This window comes from Schistocerca nitens, chromosome 8, assembly GCF_023898315.1.
Source record: "Schistocerca nitens isolate TAMUIC-IGC-003100 chromosome 8, iqSchNite1.1, whole genome shotgun sequence".
Taxonomy (NCBI): Eukaryota; Metazoa; Arthropoda; class Insecta; order Orthoptera; family Acrididae; genus Schistocerca; species Schistocerca nitens.
Window position 1 is genome coordinate 554,051,859 of NC_064621.1, and position 20,705 is coordinate 554,072,563.

The 20,705-nt window shown below is 40.6% G+C and overlaps 1 protein-coding gene across 1 annotated transcript in view; it reads left to right on the forward strand.

Moving 5' to 3' along the window:
* Nucleotides 1-20,705, forward strand: part of LOC126198922 (tyrosine-protein kinase Btk29A) — a 285,072-nt gene that overhangs the window by 219,659 nt on the left and 44,708 nt on the right. Inside the window, exons 3-6 of the mRNA XM_049935555.1 lie at nt 14,663-14,746; nt 15,315-15,379; nt 18,693-18,758; nt 19,067-19,195. Of these exons, the coding sequence (XP_049791512.1) occupies nt 14,663-14,746; nt 15,315-15,379; nt 18,693-18,758; nt 19,067-19,195 (344 nt within the window). The remainder of the gene's footprint in view (nt 1-14,662; nt 14,747-15,314; nt 15,380-18,692; nt 18,759-19,066; nt 19,196-20,705) is intronic.

Genomic DNA, 20,705 nt, shown 5'->3' on the forward strand with positions numbered 1-20,705 from the left:
GAAGACACGTTTGCTGGTTCTCATGACATGAAAAACACCTTGTTGACTTTGTAAAACAGGAATGATTTGGAATCTGTTACATCACCGACATCGATATTTGCGACTGGAAATATCAGTTCCCTCTATTTTTTTTCGAGTTTTCACATAAAGGCCTTCGCAGACAGAATAGGTTTCTAGTTACTCAGTGGTTTACAGAACACTCCTCTTCACTAAAGTTTCGGGTAACGTCTTTGATTCATAATCAAAAACGTCTTCGGTCCCGAGTTCGATCCCCGCCACTGCCTAAATTTTGATAAATAATCAGCATTGGCGGCCGAAGACTTCCGGCATAAGAAGTCAGCCTCATTCTGCCAACGGCCTTGTCAAAGAGGGCGGAGGAGCGGATACAGGTTCAGGGCACTCTCTTGTCCTAGGGGTGGGAAATTGCCCCTAAAGGCGGAAGAATCAGCAATGATCAACGACATGAGGATGCAGAAGGCAATGGAAACCACTGCATTAAAGACACGTAACGTGTATCCACTGGACATGTGGCCTGTAATTGAAGAAGTGTCATGATGATCTCTCCATTGGCAAAAGATTCCGGAATAGTCCCCTATTCGGATATCCAGGAGGGCACTGCCAAGGGGGAGGTTACCATGAGAAAAAGATTTAATAATCAACGAAAGGATAACGTTCTACGAGACGGGGCGTGGAATATCAGAAGCTTGAACGTGGTATGGAAACTAGAAAATCTGAAAAGGGAAATGCAAAGGCTCAATCTAGATATAGTAGGGATCAGTGAAGTGAAGTGGAAAGAAGACATGGATTTCTGGTCAGATGAGTATCGGGTAATATCAACAGCAGCAGAAAATGGTATAACAGGTGTAGGATTCGTTATGAATAGGAAGGTAGGGCAGAGGGTGTGTTACAGTGAACAGTTCAGTGACCGGGTTGTTCTAATCAGAATCGACAGCAGACCAACACCGACAACGATAGTTCAGATATACATGCTGACGTCGCAAGCTGAAGATGAACAGATAAAGTGTATGAGGATATTGAAAGGGTAATGCAATATGTAAAGGGGGACGAAAATTTAATAGTCATGGGCGACTGCAATGCAGTTGTAGGGGAAGGAGTGGAAGAAAAGGTTACAGGAGAATATGGGCTTGGGACAAGGAATGAAAGAGGAGAAAGACTAATTGAGTTCTGTAACAAGTTTCAGCTAGTAATAGCGAATACCCTGTTCAAGAATCACAAGAGGAGGAGGTATACTTGGAAAAGGTCGGGAGATACGGGAAGATTTCAATTAGATTACATCATGATCAGACAGAGATTCCGAAATCAGATATTGGATTGTAGGGCGTACCCAGGAGCAGATATAGACTCAGATCACAATATAGTAGTGATGAAGAGTAGGCTGAAGTTCAAGACATTAGTCAGGAAGAATCAATACGCAAAGAAGTGAGATACGGAAGTACTAAGGAATGACGAGATACGTTTGAACTTCTCTAACGCTATGGATACAGCAATAAGGAATAGCGCAGTAGGCAGTACAAAATGGCTCTGAGCACTATGGGACTCAACTGCTGTGGTCATAAGTCCCCTAGAACTTAGAACTACTTAAACCTAACTAACCTAAGGACAGCACACAACACCCAGCCATCACGAGGCAGAGAAAATCCCTGACCCCGCCGGGAATCGAACCCGGGAACCCGGGCGTGGGAAGCGAGAACGCTACCGCACGACCACGAGATGCGGGCAGTAGGCAGTACAGTTGAAGAGGAATAGACATCTCTAAAAAGGGCCATCACAGAAGTTGGGAAGGAAAACATAGGTACAAAGAAGGTAGCTGCGAAGAAACCATGGGTAACAGAAGAAAGGAGGAAGTACAAACATGTTCCGGGAAAATCAGGAATACACAAATACAAGTCTCTGAGGAATGAAATAAATAGGAAGTGCAGGGAAGCTAAGACGAAATGGCTGCAGGAAAAATGTGAAGACATCGAAAAAATATGATTGTCGGAAGGACAGACTCAGCATACAGGAAAGTCAAAACAACCTCTGGTGACATTAAAAGCAACGGTGGCAACATTAAGAGTGCAACGTGAATTCCACTGTTAAATGCAGAGGAGAGAGCAGATAGGTGGAAAGAATACATTGAAAGCCTCTACGAGGGTGAAGATTTGTCTGATGTGATAGAAGAAGAAACAGGAGTCGATTTAGAAGAGATAGGGGATCCAGTATTAGAATCGGAATTTAAAAGAGCTTTGGAGGACTTACGGTCAAACAAGGCAGAAGGAATAGATTACATTCCATCAGAATTTCTAAAATCATTGGGGGGAAGTGGCAACAAAACGACTATTCACGTTGGTGTGTAGAATATATGAGTCTGGCGACATACCATCTGACTTTCGGAAAAGCATCATCCACACAATTCCGAAGACGGCAAGAGCTGACAAGTGCGAGAATTATCGCACAATCAGCTTAACAGCTCATGCATCGAAGCTGCTTACAAGAATAATATACAGAAGAATGGAAAAGAAAATTGAGAATGCGCTAGGTGACGATCAGTTTGGCTTTAGGAAAAGTAAAGGGACGAGAGAGGCAATTCTGACGTTACGGCTAATAATGGAAGCAAGGCTAAAGAAAAATCAAGATACTTTCATGGGATTTGTCGACCTGGAAAAAGCGTTCGACAATATAAAATGGTGCAAGCTGTTCGAGATTCTGAAAAAAGTAGGGGTAAGCTATAGGGAGAGACGGGTCATATACAATATGTACAACAACCAAGAGGGAATAATAAGAGTGGACGATCAAGAACGAAGTGCTCGTATTAAGAAGGGTGTAAGACAAGGCTGTAGCCTTTCGCCCCTACTCTTCAATCTGTACGTCGAGGAAGCAATGATGGAAATAAAAGAAAGGTTCAGGAGTGGAATTAAAATACAAGGTGAAAGGATATCAATGATACGATTCGCTGATGACATTGCTATCCTGAGTGAAAGTGAAGAAGAATTAAATGATATGCTGAACGGAATGAACAGTCTAATGAGTACACAGTATGGTTTGAGAGTAAATCGGAGAAAGACGAAGGTAATGAGAAGTAGTAGAAATGAGAACAGCGAGAAACTTAACATCAGGATTGATGGTCACGAAGTCAATGAAGTTAAGGAATTCTGCTACCTAGGCAGTAAAATAACCAATGACGGACGGAGCAAGGAGGACATCAAAAGCAGACTCGCTATGGCAAAAAAGGCATTTCTGGCCAAGGGAAGTCTACTAATATCAAATACCGCCCTTAATTTGAGGAAGAAATTTCTGAGGATGTAAGTCTGGAGTACAGCATTGTATGGCAGTGAAACATGGACTGTGGGAAAAGCGGAACAGAAGAGAATCGAAGCATTTGAGATGTGGTGCTATAGACGAATGTTGAAAATTAGGTGGACTGATAAGGTAAGGAATGAGGAGGTTCTGTGCAGAATCGGAGAGGAAAGGAATATGTGGAAAACACTGATAAGGAAAAGGGACAGGATGATAGGACATCTGCTAAGACATGAGGGAATGACTTCCATGATACTAGAAGGAGCTGTAGAGGACAAAAACTGTAGAGGAAGACGGAGATTGGAATACGTCAAGCAAACAATTGAGGACGTAGGTTGCAAGTGCTACTCTGAGATGAAGAGGTTAGCACAGGAAAGGAATTCGTGGCGGGCCGCATCAAACCAGTCAGTAGACTGATGACAAAAAAAATTACAGTCTATATATCTTCGGAATTATGTTGCATGAGCGATACTGCTATGCAAACAATATTGCTATGTGCTTGGTATCGAGAAGTATCGCTTAAAAGGTATAATAATCAGGCAAACCATGTGAAAATACATGTGTTCTTGTAATCCCAGAGTCTGGAGATGGTTGTGAAAACCAAGCAAGCCGGTCGGTGCCAGAAAGAGTAAGGTCTTTGTGACAAGGGAGCTGACCCTGACTTGTACTAAAGTTCTGAGGGCACTCTGGTCATGTTTTGGGAGTGGGTGACCACCCGACCTTGCGCGAAATATCTAGTGCAGCGAAGAGTATACCTACGGTGCATCTGCTTATGCTGTCTGTCTTCACTGTATATGTTTGAGTGTCTGGCAGTCGATAGCTGTATGCATGATGCAAAAGGGGCGATTTTGTATGGTGCAGGATATGAATTATATGTTTACTACATCGACATGGTGCGACTTGATATATTGTCAGATTGTAGATCGGTTTCACGCTCTAATATTCAAGCATCCGTCCTCGATGGGAGAGCCGTGTAATTGAGTAAGAGTCTTTCTGTATTTGAAGATCTGTAGGCCACTCTGCAGGGTTTAATTGTCAGTGCAATATGGCGGTCTGTACAAAATAGTTTAGCCGCTGAAAGACTCCTCTGCAGAAAGAAAAAACAGGCAAGAATTGCTTCCACACCAGCGGCAACAGTAATTTGGCGGGTAAATTCAGGAAGAGCCAATCATAATGCTCAATTCAGAATGAGATTTTCACTCTGCAGCGGAGTGTGCGCTGATATGAAACTTCCTGGCAGATTAAAACTGTGTGCCCGACCGAGACTCGAACTCGGGACCTTTGCCTAATGCAGGCAAGTGCTCTACCATCTGAGCTACCGAAGCACGACTTACGACCGGTACTCACAGCTTTACTTCTGCCAGTATCTCGTCTCCTACCTTCCAAACTTTACAGAAGCTCTCCTGCTAAGCCATGTCTCCGCTATATCATTTCTTTCAGGAGTGCTAGTTCTGCAAGGTTCGCAGGAGAGCTTCTGTAAAGTTTGGAAGGTAGGAGACGAGATACTGGCAGAAGTAAAGCTGTGAGTACCGGGCGTGAGTCGTGCTTCGGTAGCTCAGATGGTAGAGCACTTGCCCGCGAAAGGCAAAGGTCCCGAGTTCAAGTCTCGGTCGGGCACACAGTTTTAATCTGCCAGGAAGTTTTCATAATGCTCAATTCATTCACAAGACGTCCTTTGTGCCAGGACATAGGAGCCTCTACAAAGCGGTGGGAACATTTGCATTTCGGAAACGTTTGTTGAAAGCAGGTCTTAACGATTTCCAGGAAGGGTAACGTGTGATGGACGGAGTGCTATGTTACAACCATCAGGAGGAACGCATTCAGCGTTATTCTGGGCTATTTTCGTAAAAAGGTTCTGTTAGGACAAGAATTTCCATGCGGGCAAGCTGAGACATCACGAAAGCTCGTACACAAGTGAGCGTTAACTATTTCTGCGACACTTTACAATTTATGAGAGGTCGACTTGGCTTTTATTTACATAGCCATGTGACGTCCACATAACATTAAGAACCTTTTAGGTGCGTGTGTGATGGTGAGTCGCTACGCTGATATTTCGCAATGATGCATCAGCCACGCTGGACTGTTACATACGCATGTATGGCTAGACACAGCTCGCATGTCCCATTAGGGTCGCTAGGAACAATGCAACCTGTGCTATTCTGGGAAGCATTGGAACAGATTGCTCTAGCACGACATGTGTCACGAGTATCCACAGGTAGAGATGTATCGCACCAGCAACGGTAAACACATGCGTGTTGCCCAGAGGAGTCTTGCATATGGGACTGCTGTGCACGCCTAGGAGTTCTGTAGGGAAGAGCAGTTCACCGATACGTCGTGGTTGACGATAGTTTGAATGTGTTTTTCACGTGCAATGAGTGCTTGTGCACTGCATATTTTCGGCTGTTTGAGCATTGTGAGCGTGTTTGCGTAGCGTTACACATGCATTATCTTTTAGAAATTTACGAGTTGTTTTCGTGTCTGTTGCATTATTTTGTGAACAATTGTGCAGTGCATGATTTCGACAGTTGACGATTAGCAAGCATGTTTGCAGAGTCTTTTACATGCGTTACTTTGACAATTTATGAGTTGCTTGTGTGCCTCCACATCAGGGTACTGCATTATTTTCATGATTTATGAGTAGTTTGCAGGTGTTGTAGACTATTTACTGAAACCTCAAGCACGCCAGGGTGAGTGTTTTGTATCAGTGTAATAAATAAACTATGTGAAATCCGTCCCTAAATAAAATGTATGCATTATTTCGACAGTTTATAATTAGTGAGGATGTCTGCACATCAGTGAACTGCATTATTTCAGTGATTTACGAGTAGTTTCTAGTTGTGTAGGTGTTTGCAAAGCATTATACATGCATTAGTTCGACAGTTTTCGAGTTGTTTGCGTGTCAGTAGATCAGTGTACTACATTATTTTGGTGACTTACAAGTACTTTGCAGGTCTGTAGGCTGTGTATTGTGACCCCAAGCACGTCAGAGCGATTGTTTTGTATTAGTGTAATAAATAAACTACATGAAATCAGTGCCTAAATAAATTGTTAAAAAATAAGTACACTTCTTCCCTTCTCCAGCAGCCCAGCACAGGCCGAGTCCTTTTCACGCCATCCCCCCCCCCCCCCCCAATCCCTCCCCAGACTGCCATCTTGGAATACATTATGGATGGGATGACAACGCCCTCTGGTGGCGGTATTGTGCATTAGGTTAGTTGGACTTCAGGCCTCATGGTGAACACACTGCCTCAAACTGCTTAAATAATAAACACTACATGCAAAATAAAGATCTATGTCCATCCTATCCAGCAGCCCAGTACAGGCCGAGTCCTTTTCCCACCAATTTGTAGGAAGAGTTTTTGGTCGGTTGACTTAGGTTAATGGCGGTAGTCCAACTGAGCTATTTTCCCGCCATTTTCTTAGGTTAGTGGAGGTAGCCATGGTGTGTTGCATTGTCCTGCTGGAATTTAAACTTCCCGCCATTTTCGAGGGGAGGGGGTTAGGTTAGTGGAGATAGCCCAATTGACCTATCTTCCAGCCAAAATTTGAACTTCCCTCCATGATGTCATTGTGACATTGTCATACACATCGCCGCCATCTTGAATAAATTTTACAACAACCGAGAGTGGGGTGACGTCCTTGTTGCCCTACTACTGACGAGTTTTATAATAAAATTCACCATATTTACTGCAGTTTGCTTCACATGCAACGGATCTGCAAAATATCAGAGGCATTTCCGCGAGTAAGTAATTTTTTGAGCTTCAAAATAAACAAGGTATTCCATCAAAGTACAGGATTTTCGAAGTATTCCACCAGAAGAAAAGTTTGGGAACCCCTACCCTAAGTAAAGTTGATATTCCGACAGGGCCCATGGCGTAGTTATGATGTAAATAAATGTTTACCGACACTATATTTTTTTAACGATGTCTTGTAGTTTGTATATAATGAAATTGCATGCTGTTCAAAAAAAGTTTATAACTGGAAAAAAGTTGTAGAATGCTCGCCTGTCACGTGGGCGGCTTGCGTTCGATTCCCAAAGGTGTGTGTTCTACGAGCATTTCCGCGAAGCGTAAAATTCATAAAGGTGTAAAAAAAATAATAGCAATTGATACTGGTAATCGATGTATAGTGTCTCCCGCGTCGTTTAAATATAAAATTCATCAGATATACACTATGTGATCAAAAGTACCGGAACACCCTTAAAAACATACGTTTTTCATATTAGGTGCATTGTGCTGCCTGGTACTCTGTATTAGCAACCTCAGTAGTCATTAGACATCGTGGTAGAGCAGAATGTGGTGCTCCGCGGAACTCACGGACTCCGAACGTGGTCAGGTGATTGGGTGTCACTTGTGTCATATGTCTGTACGCGAGATTTCCACACTCATCCCTAGATCCACTGTTTCCGATGTGATAGTGAAGTGGAAACGTGAAGGGACATGTACAACACAAAAGCTTACAGGCCGACCTTGTCTGTTGACTGACGGAGACAACTGACAGTTTAAGAGCATCGTAATGTGTAATAGGCAGACATCGATACAGACCATCACACAAAAATTCCAAACTGCAACAGGATCCACTGCAAGTACTATGACAGGTAGGCGGGAGGTGAGAAAACTTGGATTTCATGGTCAAGCGGACGCTCATAAGCCACACATCACGCCGGTAAATGCCAAACGACGTCTCGCTTGGTGTAAGGAGCGTAAACAGTGGACGATTAAACAGTGGAAAAACGTTGTGTGGGTGACGAATAACGGTACACAATGTGGCGATCCGATGGCCGGATGTGGGTATGGCGAATGCCCAGTGAACGTCATCTGCCAGCATGTATAGTGTCAACAGTAAAATTCGGCGGCGGTGGAGTTATGGTGTGGTCGTATCTTTCATGGATGGGGCTTGCAGGCCTTGTTGTTTTGCGTGGCACTATCACACCACAGGCCTACATTAATCTTTCAAACACCCTCTTTCTTCCCACTGTTGAAGAGCAATTCGGGGATGACGATTGCATCTTTTAACATGGTCGAGCACCTGTTCATAATACACGGCCTGTGGCGGAGTGGTTATACCACAATAACATCCCTGTAATGGACTGGCGTGCACAGAGTCCTGACCTGAATCCTATAGAATACCTTTGGAATGTTTTGGAACGCCGACTTCGTGTCAGGCCTCACCGACCGACATCGATACCTCTCCTCAGTGCAGCACTCCGTGAAGAATGGGCTGCCATTCCCCAAGAAACCTTCCAGCACATGATTGAACGTATGCCTGCGGTAGTGAAAGCTGTCATCAAGGCTAGGGGCTAAGGGTGGGCCAACACCATATTGAATTCCAGTAATACCGATGGAGGGCGCCACGAACTTGTAAGTCATTTTCAGCGAGGTGTCCGGATACTTTTGATCACGTAGTGAATGCTAATTAACGCATACCTAATTGCCATTTTATGAAAAACGCACATCTTCTTATAACTAATTAGGAATCACACACAATAATCCAGTTTTCAGTGCAATTTTAAATTCTTATAAATTTCCTTTACTTCACGTCTTTCGTCACAATTTTTTTGTCATCAGACTACCGGTTTCGGTCTGTAATGACCATCTTCAGATCTGTTTTATAGAAACATGTCCAACAACAGATTTGAAATGGTCCGGTAGTCTGATGACAAAAAAATTTGAACATAGACGTAAAGTAAAGGAAATTTATTCTATTTTCTGGTCACTGTTTTATTCGTGACCATGTCGCAGCTTGTGAAAATGTAAATTCGTACTTAGGTACCGATTTTTATGATTGTTTATTTTGAAAAAAAATACAAATGATTGTTTTTGTCATCTTCATGTATTTCACACTTCACAGAAACGTCCATAGAACGTACACTTTTTTTTTTAAAGACACTGCCAGGAATTTAAACCGTGCCACCCACCTTGTCAGACGAGGATTCTACCACAGATCCACGCAGCCCATCGAAAAATCGATACTGCTTTAGGATATTAAATACGCTCGGAATACTTCAAAGTCGATTTTGATTGGTGCACCGAACTGCTGTCGGTGACTGATATTTGAGTTCTTATCTTCATGTGCCATAAATAGAAAAGCATGCATAAATCCGACTGCATAATGGTCGTTTGTTAGCCAAATATCATGAAGTGAACGACGTGGATATGCAGTCTGTCTACTAACACAATTAAACAAATAAATAGATAAACTAAAAAAGTTTAATTTGTAGAATGTTACTTGTTTCACATGTTTTCTGAATGAGTGATGAAGTAGGTCATTGTGTTCTGTTGTTTTTGACTAGATTTTTTAACGCTGGAGTGAATTTTTTCGGGATGTTTGTGATTTAGTCACTTGTATATGCATTTCATAATACATTTTTGCATTTAGGGCGGGCATATTTTTCGCCTAATGTAACATCATTTTTTGACCACCCAAAAACCCTAGGTCTAATGATTAGGTAATGTATTACAGCGGCAAGTGTACTGTGATCTATTACAGTTGCAAGACTTTTAACAAGTAAGTGACTAGATCATCTCTTCACTCTTATTTAGTAACCTTGACTCTCCCACGTTGATAACGTCCTCAGAACTTCTCTTTCGCAGATGTTACGACCATTGTTGCGGAGTCGAGAAAAGAAGCATCGACAGAAAAGTGGATTAGCTTTAAACTTTGAAAAAATACAGCTCATTCAGTTTTGTACTGTCAAAAATTCCGCTCCCATCTAAGCTGGTATACCAACAAGAAGTAATAAAAGGAGTAGAAAATTCTAAGTTCTTAGGTGTGCATATTGATGAAAAGGTGGAAACAACATATCAGCTTCTGCTATTTTTGTCGTAGTTGTTAACTTGGGCTTATAGAATTCAGCGCGTGAACATATTTTGCCAATTTTTTAATTATTGATGTTTTACGGAATAGTGTTCTGGGGTAACTTCTCACTTACGCACGAAGCATTTATTAGACAAAATAAAGTAATTAGAATTATGTAAAGGATTGCTAGATGTACGTCTTGCAGGCATCCCCTTAAGCAGCTGGGGGAACATTAATCACAGCCTCACAGCATATTTATTCACTTACGAAATTTGTTATCAATAATCCATCCGAGTTTGAGAGGAACAGAGATATTCACAATTGCAATAGTGGTAGGGAAAAAACCTTGTGCATTATCCAATAATGAGTCTGTCTTTGGCACGGAAGTCAGTATGCCGCCAAAAAACATCGTGTTTTTCCGTGCTTGTTCTGTTGACACGTTCCGCGCCACAAAATTTTACGTAAATATAATATAAGGAACCGGTGGGTCTATACTCTACACTCTAGAGCAATGTTCGATGCGAGTCGTCGGCCTTGACCAGGGACATACGAAACATGCGACAAACGCCGTAAACAATATGGCGACTGTAGCGTGAATGTTACAATTTTTTCGAATGGGTTAAGGTAAAGATTAGCCTGTCAGCACAACTACATTAGTCTGGTGGGCGATAGAAGAATTAAGTTGTTATTTTACGTCCACCCCATATACTGAGTCTTGCCCAATCAATCTTACATGCTGCTTCAATTTCTATCACAGTGGAATTGAGTTCCTTGTCTACTGCGAGAAATACCGCCCCCCCCCCCCATTTCCCACTTGCCTATCCTTTCAATATACACTGCTGTCAGTTTCAGGTAAGCCAGATTTTTGTACCTAGTATTATGTGAACTTCAGTGCTTTTCATGAGCGCTTCAAATTCTGTCGCGTTACCAGCTTGGCAGTTTACTATTAGGATTTTAAAACTCTCACCTGTTGGAGGCAATTCTTTCAATCTTATACCGATACTTCTGGGATTCCTACAGCTATCATCATCGGGAATGGATGGAGAGTCGCCCACCCGCAGTCTCAACCACCTGAGTAGCAGCCTCTGATGTGTAGTGCACACGTGATCCATTTAGGGGGACCCTACAGTTCTCAACCTTATGGCGCAAGTCCAGGAAGTCGCAGCCGAGCTTCAAAGTCTCTGGTTCAGTCCTTCCACCCGACTCAGAACCAAAGGGCCACGATCAGATCTGAGGGCAATGAAGCAAATTTTGAAATTAGTTGAAACTCCAGCACAAGGCTGGCCTTCTCAACCTTCTCTGCCAGTCACTGGAAAGACCCAAGTATGACCTCTGAAACCAGACGACATACATCATATGTTCCAACATGCCCTACAATCTGCAGTTGGTTGCACCCTCTTACCTCAATGGCTGCTAGAATAGCCTCTTCAACAAGTTGAATGAGGGCCCCAGGCACACACACTGAGTGCACCTGGTGTCCTTTCCTGCCCCTTGCTGCCATTTTCCTAAGGAGTACCATCATTCGCCGTATATGTTTGAACTGCCGATGATTAATAGACCCATACCTTTTTGTGTTTGCCTCCTCTTGACTCCAGACAAAACAAGTTTACTAAAAACAGGTGAAATGAGTTCCAATGGCTCAGTTTCAGTGAAAGACAGCACCTCAAACATGTTGGTTGGGACAATTGGTACAACACCCTGAGACCTCCCTGGTGATCTGTGAAGGTACACTAGCATATTTGTTTTTAAATATAAGCATGTGTATATTCTTGTTTTTCTGCCATGTTCTACATCATGGAAGAACTCCTCACTATGGATCAACCAGAACAAAAAGTACATCTAATTTAATCAAAGCTGGTGTTAAAATTACATTTCTGTTATATAAAATTTCTGCCATCTGTCACAGCTATTTTGTTAATCCCAGACCTTGACAAGGGGTCTGTTTTGTTGCTTATGCAGTGCATCAACCTATCCAATGTATGCCCTTCTCAGTTTGGAAGCAGATATTTACTTCTTTTTTTAATAGTGTGAAAATATGCAATGATAATATAGGCAAGGTGGAAAATGGAAAATTTGCATTTTAATAAAATTTTGCCTGTGGCATTTAGTTTGAAATACTTATTTAAATGCTGAAAAAATTCATAAAAATTGTTCGGTCACGTGGATTGACTTCATAAATATAAGCTTATGACCTTTATCAATAAATCTTCGTACATCCATATTTAAGCTGAATGAAGGTGGGACACAGCTTGTATAATTTTTATTAAAAATGAAATTCCTCCAGCTGTACTTAAGATTTTTTTATTTACTTCACTAATAGTTTCGGCATTGCGTCAATGCCATCTTCAGGCCCGTACACTTTGCTGAAATCAGTTGTGTGTGGCTCAATCTAGAAGTCCGCAGTGAGATCAACAGGCGCTACACCTAAGCACATGCTCTTGTGAATGAGGTATGCAAGCAAAGTATTTGTCAGTCCTGTCAACACTGCACATATCACACACTCATTTCATACATGATACATTGTGTGTTGAAGAAACAGTATTTGTCCATAATAATGCAGGAGTCCTGAGTTCCTAAAACATATTATGCCATATCATGATATTTCCTTTCAAAAAATTTGTATGCTTCTTTCACATAAAGGCTGAGAAATGGTTTTGTTTATGCACTCATCCCTCTACTGCACAATTAGCATATATCACCCCGAAGAAAAAATTCATAAATCACTTACAATGTGTAAGTACTTGTTCTACTTAGTCTGCCAGAAAATATTAGACTTTTTTGAGTACATGAGGTACAACTCAAATTTTTCATGTGTTTCATGATTTCTACTTGCTCTGTTGATGGCCTTGGTGTGCTCGGTTTTGGTCCTGCCACTGCCTTGGCAACCCAAAACTTAAGGTGAGACCACCATCCTTCAAGATTTGTGACACATTATATGTATTATTACAGAATTTTTTTGTATCTCACTTTTCTTTCTTGCCATTTCTGCAGCATTCTTCCTCTAAATTTCTCTTTTGTTCCTCATAGTTACAAGAAAGACATTCCTTCTCTTTTTCAAATTGTCTCTTTCTTGAAGGATACTGCTTTTAAATCTCAGTTTTCTTCAGTTATTTTTCTCCGTTTTTGCCATCTTTCTTGCTTAGATTTTTGAGAAATTAAGCAGCGTCTCCATATCTCAAAACCTGAATCATGTATGGCATCTTGGATATGCTTGTTATTTCTTACACCCAGTGTAAAGAATTAGTCACAATCATAACATAAATATCACATTGCTGCCAAATTTGCCACTTCTTGTTCTGAAGCTTCACGTCAGCTCAGAGTGAAATATTTATGATGCCCATTCAACAAAGTCAGAAGTAATAAATAATTGACATGATACATGTACAAGGATGGAAAATAAATTAACTGAGTCCTATGACACAGTCTGGGGTGAGACAATGAGAAGTTAAGAGTGCTACCAAATGGATATTTGACAGAATATGACTACAGTTGCCAACTACACATACAAAATTTAATTTCATTCTTCATAATTGGGGCACATTGCCTCAAGATGGCTGCAGAACAACACACAAGCGGACATCACATAAAATACAGGTGTAAAAAAATTCTTGAAATGTTTTGTGATACACATGAAGAAGCATAACTGATGTAGTGTTCTATTATTTAAAACATGCAAAATTACTCAAGGGTAAGTGTCCAATAGGGAATACTTTTGTTTTTCTTAAAATTACCAAAACATAACTACTCTTTTACACTCCCAGTTATTATCAGTAGCCTAACAAACTTCAGATGAAAAAAAATCTGGAACAAATCTAGCTGAAAATCAACACAAAAAGCCACTGTAGGTTACTCCTGTTATGTATACTAACAAGCTACTGTTCAAAAAGCTGCTGTTACTCCTCTTCTCTTCTGCTGATTTTATCTAAATATCCAGACAAAGCATCTGTAAAACTTCATACAGACTAGTGTCAGCTGACTACATATACTAACAAATGTTAGATTTAGATTCCAGAGTCCAAATATTCTGATACACTGAACAAAGAGTAACTAATGGGGTATGTTTAGTAAAGGTAATGGGAGTTGTGAATGTATGACTAGTTGTTTCGTAAGAACTGAGGTCTTTCCTTTTTTGTGTATCTTATAATTCTAGTTACTCAGTTTCACATTTATGCAGAATAATAAGCAGTTACTGATCTCTGTCATTGTCTACATGACATTATATGTAGCAAAATGTTTTAATCATTTAATTGCACTGTTTGGAATCTAAGTATTATGCTGTGTTAGAATTTGATGCTCAAATCTTTCTTTTGCCTTCATTATGCTTCCACTGTATGGAACTACACTTATTACATTTAAATTGAATATGCTGTACTGAAATAAGTAACAACCTGAGAAATGTAACCTCACACTGAAATCATAGTAAACATTTTCTTGTGTACTGTATGTGAGTCTTGTTTTGATGTTTTTATAGTATTAATATGTGTAACTGATCTTTCATTTTGAAAATGTGTCTATTTATCATCGCTATTTTAATTTTACATACCTTCATTTTTTTCCACTTTTACAGGAAAAGCTAATGATCCGGCCAAAGGTGGTGGTCGCTCTTTACCCATTCAAAGCAATTGAAGGTGGTGACATATCATTGGAGAAGGTGAAAAACATTAGCTTCTTTTTTTGTTATTTATTCTAAACTATACCCCCCCCCCTCTCTCTCTCTCTCTCTCTCTCTCTCTCTCTCCTGTTCCTGAAGATGGAATGCACAACTTATTGCCCTGCCATTTATTGTGCAAGATCAGTTTCCTCTGTCATGTTGTAAAAATGTATAACAGAAACTACAGAGAACAAAATATTACTCATATCATTCAGTGGTATCGTTAAGGATTCTTCTCCATCAAGCTGCTTTTGTTTGAAATTTTACAGCACTGCAACTGCTACTGATCACTTACAATATTCCTGAAACTGTACTGCCACCTATTGCTCTTTAAAACTGTAAATAAGTTTGAAAGTACTTGTAGTATCAAAAAATGTGACAGTAATTGTAATCTGATCATTTTAATGGTGGTTTGATAGACAGAGATTCAACAGAATTGTGGTTGTCCTTGCTGTAGCGTAGATGAGCTCCCATCTATATAGTTTGTACATATAAACTGTGTTCATTATGAAGTATCAAATGTATCTTGGAAATACTTAAATGGTTCTCTTTGCCTCCTGTTTTGCAGGGTGCTGAGTATGAGGTGCTTGACGATTCACAGGAACACTGGTGGAAGGTGAAAGACGAGCACGGGTTAGTGTCATATTTTTATCTATCCCTTACCTCATAGTCTTTTATCTTGGCCTCTCAACATGTGGGTTCCTCTCAGGTTCTGTCTGAGTGACCTGTCCTTCGTTTTTGATCTTCCCCAACCTATCCCTCAGGAAGAAACTATGAGTTCCAAAAGCTAGGTAGTGTATATACTTTTACATGTCTGTTGATAGTATTAAATAATCCACTCAAAACAGATAAGTCCTGGACAGCTATTCTATCTCAAAACTCAGTAGTTTAGAATAAATAAGTTTTCTTGCATGAATTTTCCTTTGCTACAATAAACAGCCTTTCTGACATTCTGTCTGTTGCCTGTTCTGTCTGTGCGTTATTTGCAATTTTGCCTAACATCATTTTCATCATTTGGTGATCTTTTTATGTTTTCAGTAATATTTTTCTTGTGTTTTGTATTTAGTGAACTTATATTCTGTATTTAGCAACCTTTTTCCATGTTTATTGATCCTTATTAGCTGTTTAACGATCCTCTTTCAGTGTGTAAAAATATTTTTTTCTTTGTGTTTGGTGACCTTTTCACTTTGTTCGACAATACTTTTCCATTATATGGCATACTTTTATCAGTGTTATGAGATCTATTTTTTACCTGGTTATCTCTCTTCATTATTTGGCAATCCACTTTTTGAACAGTCTTCTTTCCCTGTTTGGCAATTGTTTCCCCACATTTATTGGCTTGTTTTATTGCTTGCCTACATTTTTCTGAACTTAGTAACCTTCTCACATCGCGTTACTGTCTTACTTGCTTTTTAGTGATATTTACTGTACATTTAACAACCATCTCTTGCTTCAATTTTACTCTCTATTTTCTCCAAGTTATTTCAGCAGACAATTTATTTAGATTCTGGAACTGTTTACATTCTTTAGATATTTGAAAATCTTTTTTACATCTTCAGTGACTTTCTTAATTTTTCATTAATCTTTTTTCTGTATTTAGTGATCTTTTTTTCTTTGGTTTTCTTCATTTGACAGTCTTCTGTTGATTCTCCCTCTCCCTCTCTCCCCCTCCCTCCGCCCCTCCCCCTCACTCTCCCCTCCCTCTCCCCATACCCCTCCCCTTCCCCTCCCCCCACCCATCCTCCCCTCCCCCCACCCATCCTCCCCTTCCCCCCCGCACACTCCCCCTGCCTCCCCCTCCCACCACCTCCCTCTCCGCGCCTCCCTCTCACCGCCTCCCCCCCCCCTCTCTCTCTCTCTCTGTGTGTGTGTGTGTGTGTGTGTGTGTGTGTGTGTTTTTCTCATTTTTATTTTTTGTGCAAATCCTTTTATGTATTCAGTGATTTTCCTCCAATTGCCACCTTATCTGCCTTTTAGCACTCTTCAAGTATGTTTAAAGAGTCTCTCACTTGCCTGTTATTTTCCATGCATTCTCACAGCATCCATTTTGTCTATATGCAAAAATCATTCTTACTGCTCTACTTTTGTTCCTCTTTTCATTGTAACCTTTGTAGGTCAAAATATTTTCTTTTTTCACTAGTCTTCTGGTTGTCCTGATATTCTCAAAGGCCACAGCTGTTCATTTTACAAAACTGCAAGTGAACAGAAGGTTTGTTTGAAATACAGCATTACAATAATGACATTGAAAGTGACTGTGGAAATTGTTGTATAACCATGTACTGTATAAGTATTTTTTTAGACTAATAATTAATGGAAATAGTTTTACAGTTTTAAAAAGATAATTGTATAGAGATAAATGTGTAGAGTACATGAACTACATGTAGCACAGCATTAACTATACTGTATTAATACTTGCATTATTGATCTCTCATTGTAAAATAACTTCTCACTTACTGTTTAAAAATAACAAATTAAACAGTGGTTGTTATCGAGTGGAAAGTTTGATAGTGAAAATCTTGAAGGTTTTATTTCTGAAATATTTTTAATAGAAATTTTAAGAGTGAGATTGCAATCACTTTCTGCAAATCAGTTGCTTATTTGATTATATTCCCCAGATCGGCTAATATACACTACATGATCAAAAGTATCCGGACACCTCCAAAAACATAAGTTTTTCATATTAGATGCATTGTGCTGCCACCTACTGCCAGGTATTCCATATCAGCGACCTCGGTAGTCATTAGACATCGTGAGAGAGCAGAATGGGGCACACTGCGGAACTTCAGGACTTCGAACATGGTCAGGTGATTGGGTATCACTTGTGTCATAGTCTGTACACAAGATTTCCCTAGGTCCGCCCTTTCCAATGTGATAGTGAAGTGGAAATGTGAAGGGACATGTACAGCACAAAAGTGTACAGACTGACCTCGTCTGTTGACTGACAGAGACGACCGACAGTCGGAGAGGGTTGTAATGTGCAATAGGCAGACATCTATCCAGACCATCACACAGGGATTCCAAACTGCACCAGGATCCACTGCAAGTATTATGACAGTTAGGCGGGAGGTGAGAAAACTTGGATTTCATGGTTGCAGCCATTCATAAGCCATACATCAAGCCGGTAAATGCCAAACGACGCCTCACTTGGTGTAAGGAGTGTAAACATTGGACGATTGAACTGTGGAAAAATGTTGTGTGAAGTGATGAATCATGGTACACAATGTGGCGATCTGATGGCAGGGTGTGGGTATGGTGAATGCCCAGTGAACGTCATCTGCCAGCGTGTAGTGCCAACAGTAAAATTCAGAGGCGGTGGTGTTATGGTGTGGTCGTGTTTTTCTTGTTGTTTTGCGTGACACTATCACACCACAGTCCTACATTGATGTTTCAAGCACCTTCTTGCTTCCCACTGTTGAAGAGCAATTCGAGGATGATGATTGCATCTTTCAACATGGTTGAGCACCTGTACATAATGCAAGGCCTGTGGCGGAGTGGTTACTCGACAATAACATCCCTGTAATGGACTGGCCTGCACAGAGACCTGACCTGAATCCATAGAACACCTTTGGGATGTTTTGGAATGCTGACGTCGGGTCAGGCCTCACTGACCGACGTCAATACCTCTCCTCAGTGCAGCGCTCTGTGAAGAATGGGCTGCCATTCCCCAAGAAACCTTCCAGCACTGGATTGAACGTATGCTTGCGAGAACCGTAGCTGTCATCAAGGCTAAGGGTGGGCCACCACCATATTGAATTCCAGCATTACCAGTGGAGGGCACCACGAACTTGTAAGTCATTTTCAGTGAGGTGTCCGGATACTTTTGATGACATATTGTAGTTTCTAAATTCATCTGACAAAAATTTCCAAAATTATCCTACTTAGGAAAATGTATTCCAGGTACATTACCCAGGTAAAATCTAATAAAATTTTGTTCGTCTCATTCCAGGAACATAGGTTACATCCCTAGTAACTATGTGAAGGAGAAAGAATTACTGGGCCTTCAGAAATATGAGTAAGTTAAAATTCATTACTGAATCTTTCTGAAATACTGTGCTGTTACAGATCAGTAACTATATTATGCAGATGGAATATATTGGAAATGATGTAATTTCATAACCAACTGAATGGTTATTTCATAGTTCTTTTGCATGTAACATAGTATTTTCATGGTCTTTTTACTGTGGAGAGCCCAATAATAGTGTTAGTGGTATCAACCTAAATAAAGTTTTTAAAGTTAGGACAACTCAGATCTTTTTGCATTTGCCATCTCCTGTACTTTAGTAGTATTGTCTTTTACACTTTGTGACAACTGTTTAACAGGTGGTATGTTGGAGACATGTCCAGACAGAGAGCAGAGTCACTTCTGAAGCAGGAAGACAAGGAAGGGTGCTTTGTGGTGCGAAATTCGTCCACAAAGGGTCTCTACACACTCTCACTATATACCAAAGTGTAAGTTCCATCAGTTATTGTTTTCTGTAATTTTCAGTGCTGCCAACTTAGTGTTTGTGGCTCTTGTGTGTCCATTAATACACAGAGAAATGGGATAGGGCAGGAACTGCATAAAAGATAAAATTGTTTCAGTTTCAGTAACAGTGTGAAATCTTAATTTTTGGTACTAATATTCAACAGACCATCACCTTACAAAAATTGCTTTGACTGTTTTGCAGTAGCAGCAGCAGCTGCTCTAATACTCAAGTCATAATAATGTAGTTGCTTAGATAGTAGTCACAACTCGTGCAATACACAGATAGCTTTTGTCAGCATCAGTAATTATTTTTGAGGATCAGTTTACATTAACATAGTATCTGTCAGCTTAATACAAGCAAAACACCCACATATGGGTACACAAAAAAATGTGTTTAATTAGGAGAAAACGGGGCAGTTAGTCAGCCATGACTTTTATCAGGGAACTGTCCCACCAGTTGCCTTGAAATGACTTAGGAAAATCATAGAGATGTGTAATTGGTTCAGTGACTTTTTGGGTAATAGGTCACTGTGCATTATGCTATAGTCAATGGTTAAGCAGATCCCTGACACAGCTTGCAGCACTATTTCCATCTTTCAACTGCAGAACACTAATGGCTGCAGGTGAAAACAGTAGCTGTCTACAGAGCTGTGACAGCACTGAGCCATAGACACGGGTTTCCAGGTAGATGCCATGTTTCTTGACTTCCGCAAGGCGTTCGATACAGTTCCTCACAGTCATTTAATGAACAAAGTAAGAGCATATGGACTATCAGACAGATTGTGTGATGGGATTGAAGAGTTCGTAGATAACAGAACACAGCGTGTCATTCTCAGTGGAGAGAAGTCTTCTGAAGTAAAAGTGATTTCAGGTGTGCCACAGGGGAGTGTCGTAGGACCGTTGCTATTCACACTATATGTAAATGACCTTGTGGATAACATCGGAAGTTCACTGAGACTTTTTGCGGATGGTGCTGTAGTATATTGAGAGGTTGTAACAATGGAAAATTGTACTGAAATGCAGGAGAATCTCCAACGAATTGATGCATGGTGCAGGGAATGGCAATTGACTCTCAATGTAGACAAGTGTAATGTGCTGCGAATACGTAGAAAGAAAGATCCTTTATCATTTAGCTACACTATAGCAGGTCAGCAGCTGGAAGCAGTTAATTCCATAAATTATCTAGGAACAGGCATTAGGAGTGATTTATAATGGAATGATCATATAAAGTTGATCGTTGGTAAAGCAGATGCCACACCGAGATTTGTTGGAAGAATCCTAAGAAAATGCAATCCGAAAACAAAGGAAGTAGGTTACAGTACACTTGTTCGCCCACAGACTGAATACTGCTCACCGGTTAGGGGTCCGTACCAGATAGGGTTGATAGAAGAGAGAGAGAATATCCAACGGAGAGCAGCGCGCTTCGTTACAGGATCATTTAGTAATCGCGAAAGAGTTACGGAGATGATAGATAAACTCCAGTGGAAGACTCTG